This window comes from Fonticula alba (genome assembly GCF_000388065.1).
Source record: "Fonticula alba strain ATCC 38817 unplaced genomic scaffold supercont2.1, whole genome shotgun sequence".
Lineage (NCBI taxonomy): Eukaryota > Rotosphaerida > Fonticulaceae > Fonticula > Fonticula alba.
The window spans coordinates 3,335,258-3,340,856 of record NW_009242971.1 but is presented as its reverse complement, the minus strand read 5'-3'; the positions used below and the strand labels follow the sequence as shown (position 1 = coordinate 3,340,856).

Here is a 5,599-nt window from a genome sequence, read left to right as displayed (position 1 = left end):
AAGGAGGGCGCCGCCATGGCCACCACCCTGCAGAAGGAGGGCGCCGCCAAGCTGACCCAGCTCCAGAAGGACGGCTCGGCTTTGGTGACTCAGCTCCAGAAGGACGCGACCGTGGCCGCGGAGCAGGCTCGCCGCCAGGCAGACCTCCTGCAAAAGGAGGCCCGCCGCGGGGCGGAGCGCCTGCGTGCGGCTGCCCTGCAAAAGCAACGCGAGCTGACGATCGGCGGCCGGCGTCTGCTGAGCCGCCTCGGCTTCGAGGGGGCCCTGCAACGGGCCCAGCTGCTGGCCACGGCCCTCCGTACCCCGGGCGGCGTCCAGCGTCTGTATGCGCAGGCTCGCGCCGCCGTGGCCGGCCTCCAGGTCCCCCCCTTCGATGCCATGCTGACGGTGGCCGGCCGGGCCGCACGCGCGGTCCAGCACCAGTGGGCCACGGCGGCCCGGGCCCTGCCCGGGGCCGTAGCCCGTCTTGAGGCTCGGATCGCGGCAACATGGGCCCAGCTCGGCAAGCGCCTTGGCGCGATGGCCGGTCGGCCGGCGGCCGACTTCTTCCGCCGCTTCGGCCAGGCCCTCGGCGACGCCTACCACCTGGGCAAGGGTGCCCTGGGGGCCGGGGCGCGCGCGGTTCGCGCCGCTGGCGCATGGCTCCGGCCGTGGGTTCGGGAGTATGCCCAACTGACGCGCGGCATTGTGCGCCAGATCCAGCAGGAGTTCCAGCAGCGCGGCCTCTACCGCGCCCTGACCATGGCTCGCGACAAGGTTCGCGCGGCGGCCGGCCGCCTTCGGGCCCGCATCCCCGCCACCGTGGCATTGGCCCGGGCCCACGTCCAGCGGGCCTGGGCTCGCCGCGGCGAGTGGACCGCCCCGTTGGCCGCCTTCCTGGCCGACAGCACGCTCACTCGCCGGATGACCCTGTGGCTGGCCAACCTGCCTGCTCGGGCCGGACGCCTGACAGGCCAGTCACTCCGACTGGCGGGTCAGGCACTCCGGCTGGCGGGCAAGTCGGCCGTCTGGTCGCGCGATCGCCTGGCCGAGGCCACCTCCACCATCTTCAGCATGTCGCCTGGGGACATTATCCCGGCCGCCCTGCGCCGCCGGGCCTCGGGCGAGGACGTCCAGTACATCCTGCCCCCGGGCAAGGAGGCCCTCTACACCACCGGGCGCCGGGGGAATCTGTCCTCCGCTGCCCGGAATGCCGGCCTCGCTCTCGATGTCGGCGGTCGGTCCATCCTGAACACCGTTCGCGAGTATGTCTGTGACGAGGATCAAAACCGTCTGGTACGTGAGGCCGCGCAGGAGGGGGAGGGCGTATGCCCGCCTGCCTGCGTGTTGGGCCATTTTTTCTTCCTCTTGGTGGAGAGCCTGAAGCGGGGAGACAAAGGGACAACGGAGCGAAAGGCGGGCAGAGGCGCGACGGCCTAAGCTGGTTGCAGCGAGAGAGAGAGAGAGAGAGAGAGAGAAAGGGAGAGGGAGAGGGAGGGAGAGGGCATTAGGGTAGGACTCGTGTGTGTGTGTGTGTGTGCTTTTCTCCACTCCTCGCACCCCCTTTCACCAGCTCTTGTCGCCAGTTGCGCCGCTCTCTCACACTCCCCGACCCTTCGAACGCATCGGCCCTCCTCTGCCACTTGCGTATGTGCCAATGTGCCTTCGTGTGTGGTTGTCGGTTGGGCTCCGCCCGCGTGCTTGTGTGCATGCTCACCCGCGGACAAATCACATCGCACGCGGCGATATCCCCCCCCCCCCCCTTGCACACATCGCAGCGTCACATGTCGACCAGCCCCTCGCGCAATCCCTTTGACATGAGCACACCGATCCAGCGCCCGGGCTACTGGTCTCAGGCCGCCCGCATGCTGAGCACCGTGCTGAGTGCCTAGTGCACGCGCGCGCGCACACACACACACACACACTTGTGTGTGCTTGTGAATATCGCGCTCGCAGTCGAATACGTCGCACATGTGAGTGGCCGTTGGACATTGCAGGGGGGCGCCCTTGTGCATGTGTGCGTGTATGCGTATGTGTGTGAAGCAGTGTGACTGAAGGAGACAGAAGCGGCGGAGGAAGGGAGGGGGTGGTACATTGGTCAAGGGGCGGCGTCGGCGGAAAAACAGCCCGATGGGGGGAGGGGGAGACTGGCGCATGGAAGTTGGCTGGAGCAGATATGCATGCCTCACAATGTATGGATTTGGTCACCGGGCGGATGAACAGAAGTTCCCCTCGGTGTGTGCCGCGATATCTGTGCAGGGAAAAGGCAAGCGCGCTTTCCGTCAGACCTCGCCCATCTCTCCTCCCCCCCCCCCATCGCTCTTTCACGATGCCTGCTCCCATCCCCTCTCCCCTTCTCCGCAAACCCTCCCTCCTGGCTTCTGATCTCTCTCTCACACACACACACACACACACACACACACACGCACAGACACACACACAAGAAGAGGCGACCTGTGCTTTGTCGCGGCCACATTTCAACACTCGCGCCAGGAGACCGATGTGTGGCCCTTTCTCCATGGAGGGAGAGGCTGTACATCAGTGCCAAGATGCGAGCGCGCAACAGTAAATATACGTTTTGGAAAGTGAAAAAAAAACCGAAAAGGTAGACGACATTTTATATCAGGAGGTGAGCAGGAGGAGGAGGAGGAGAGGGGAGACACAGAGACAGAAGCCTTTCCTGCCCACATCCCCCACTCGAAGGCAAGGGAAGAGGAAAGGCGGGAGACGGGCCGCCCCCAAGCCACCTTGAAGGGAGGGAAAAGAGGAGAAGCGCACATTGCACATCACACATCAAAACCAAACCCATGCGGAGGGAGGGATGGAGGGGGGTGGGAGGGGGGGGGGGGGGGGGGGCCTGTCAGGAAGGAGAAGACCCTCCAAAACACTACCGCCCACGGCCGCCCCGCCGAGCCCCGGTACCCGAGGATGACATTCCTGGTGGGAGACGCGTGAAGGCCGACATCCCAACCGGCGGCCGGAGGAAGCTGCTGGCTGCACCACCGCGTCCACCTCGCGTCGCTCCGCCCCGGCCGGCCGGGGCCCCACGCGATAGGGCCGGCGAAGACTGCGAGGTCACCACAGCGGCGGCCGCTGCGGCTGCCAGCTGGGGAGGAGGCCCTCCGGAAGGGGGGGAGGCCTCGCGCTGAAGCTCGGGCACCGAATGCGACGGCCCCAAAGGGGCCGCCAGCGTCGCCTCCGACTCGAGCAACTCCCCGGCCTCCGGCTCGGATGGTTCGTCGGCGGCGGGCGCCGGCTCAGGGCACCGGGGCAGCATCATGGCCGCCACGTCAGCCTCGCCAGGCCCGGCCACAGCCGCTACCGGGGGCGACTCCAACGTGGGAGTGGTGGCGCCGAGGGTGGCAATCGCCGCGGTGGCTGCCCCGGCCGCTGGCGTGGTGGCGACCGCCGGCGCGACGGGCAGACCATTCTTGAAGGCCGTGGCGATGAATGGGTGCTCCAGTGCCCGAGCCGGCTCCAGACGCCGCGTCGGGTTCAGGACCAGACACTGCTCCAGCAGGTCGACAAACTGCGCCACGAGCGGCGCGTCGGCCGGCGAGGGCGGCGGGATGGTGCCCCCCGCCCGCAAGAGCTGCGTCTTCAAGTCACGCGTGGGCCGGCTAAAGAAAATGCGCCGCATGACCGGCTGGTGGGAGGGGGGGGGGGGGGCGGGGGAATGCAAGGAAAGACCGGATAATCCCAGGGGAAGGAGGAAGAGGGGCAGACACAGCGGGCGAGATAAACACATATCGATGGACAGAGGGGGCAAGGGAAGGGGGGATGGATTGGCTGTTAGTCAGGGGCGACACTGGGTGCTCGGGAGGAGTGGCAGGACATGTGCGTACCTTCCGGGTGGTCTTGTCAAACTCCTGGGACAGGAAGGCGAAGGAGTCGTCAAAGTGCTGAGAAGAGAATTCCCCACCGCGCAGCAGCCGCCGCGGGAACTCGCCCTTCACTTCCTGGAAGAGTCGCAGCATCTGATTGTTGGTTGGCCCCGGGAAGAGAATGTGACCGGTGTAGAGCTCGTACAGGGTACACGCAACAGCCCAGACGTCGATGGGAGGGCCATACTTCAGACCAAGGACTGGAACAATCAGGGCAGAGAGAGGGGGAGAGAAGGAGAGAGGGAGAGAGAGGGAGAAGGAAAGGGGGGGGGGGGGTCAGAATGAGGTCCACGACAGAGCGAGAAGTCCAGAAACGGGGAATAAAACAAAAACGCACTGGCCTCGGGTGCGCGATAATAACGACTGGCCAAGTAGGGAGTCGGCGTATTCTCCTCACGGTATTCGGCCGAACCGAAGTCGCAAAGCTTCAGGCGGTTATTGCCGCGGTTGACCTGGCTCGAACAGTGACATGGGCGAGTGAGTCAAGCGAGGAGGACCAAACGACAGGTAAGGAAGAGGCGGAAGGAGGGAGAGAGCGCGCGCGCACCAGAATATTGTCGGGCTTAATATCGGCATGAATGATGCCGCAGGTGTTCAACAGGGCCAGCGACTGGAACAGCTGGTGCGCGAACACCCGCACCGCGCGGATGTTCAGCCCAGTGTTCAAGCCAAACTGCTTGATCACCTCGCGAAGGTTCATCCTGCCAAGGAAATAGGGGGGGGGGGAAGAAAGAGACAAGGAGACGGAGAGAGGGAGAGAGAGAGAGAGAGAGAGAGAGAAGGAGAGGGGGGAGGAGAACGGAAGGCCATGGAAATCCATGTCAGACAGAGGGAGGGGCGGCCCCGGCACGGACGACAGCAAGCACAGGGGAGGGACACCAAAAGAAAACGCACTTCATCGACTCGAATACCAAACACAGGTGGTTCCGATGCTCAAAGCTATCCAGGAGACGGACAACATGGCTCCGGTCGTGCGGATCCGCGGCATTCAGCCGCTTGAGGACCTCCAACTCCCGCATGCCGGACTTGTGCATGGTGGCATTACTCCGGAGGAATTTGATGGCCACCTCCACGCCGCCCGAGGCTGCGGACGAGTCCCCACCCGGGGCCGGGGATTGTGTGTCGACACACCGGACCACGCTACTGAAGACACCGGTACCCAGCTGGGCCACTGCCCGGTATCGGCCCTTCAGCATCTCGCCAATGCGGATCTCTGTGGAAATCGAAGAAGAGCGGGAGAGGGGGGACAGGAGGGGACGACAGGACAGTCAGTGGGGTGGATTGCCGGGGGGAGGGGGGGGGGGTGAAGGCGTGTCAGGCGCGCGAGTGCGCACGATAATAGCCCTGTTCATCGTCCCAGTTATCGGCCAAGGCCTTGACCTTGGCCTTGGACACGGTCTGGCGAGTGGTGCAGGAGGTTAGCGACTTGAGGGCAGACAGGCAGGAGACACGTCAGAGGAAGGGTGAGGCGCACGCTGCGGGCCACGCCACCCGTGGCGAGGGAGGTCGACGAGGCCGAGCTTGAAGCGGGGAGCTTGTTGTTAATGGGCGACGAGCCGTCGAGCAGATCGGATGCGGAGGACCCCACTTGGTCGACGCGGGCCTGCTTCTTTGGGGGCGCAAACATACAGTCATCCTCGTCGTCACTCTGCAGGAAGCGGCTCATCTTTGGGGGACAGGTAAGAGGCCAGCGCGCGAGGAGACGGCGGACGGTGCGTGCAGGGGGGGGGGGGGGG

At 65.3% G+C, this 5,599-nt stretch overlaps 2 protein-coding genes across 2 annotated transcripts in view; one reads left to right on the top strand and one right to left on the bottom strand.

Annotated features, from left to right (window-relative positions):
• H696_00714 (hypothetical protein) overlaps window positions 1-1,871 on the top strand; it is a gene marked incomplete at both ends in the record, with an annotated part of 5,167 nt that extends 3,296 nt beyond the window's left edge. Inside the window, 2 exons of the mRNA XM_009494597.1 lie at window positions 34-1,275; window positions 1,758-1,871. Coding sequence (XP_009492872.1) covers window positions 34-1,275; window positions 1,758-1,871 — 1,356 coding nt within the window. The remainder of the gene's footprint in view (window positions 1-33; window positions 1,276-1,757) is intronic.
• Window positions 1,872-2,822: 951 nt separating this feature from the next.
• Window positions 2,823-5,599, bottom strand: H696_00713 (CMGC/DYRK/PRP4 protein kinase). The gene is made up of 7 exons (XM_009494596.1): window positions 5,338-5,599; window positions 5,198-5,261; window positions 4,758-5,076; window positions 4,411-4,564; window positions 4,201-4,315; window positions 3,825-4,063; window positions 2,823-3,625 (listed from the first exon to the last, which is right to left on the bottom strand). Exons 1-7 carry the CDS (start codon window positions 5,527-5,529, stop codon window positions 2,867-2,869), a joined length of 1,842 nt encoding a protein of 613 aa, XP_009492871.1. The 5' UTR covers window positions 5,530-5,599; the 3' UTR covers window positions 2,823-2,866.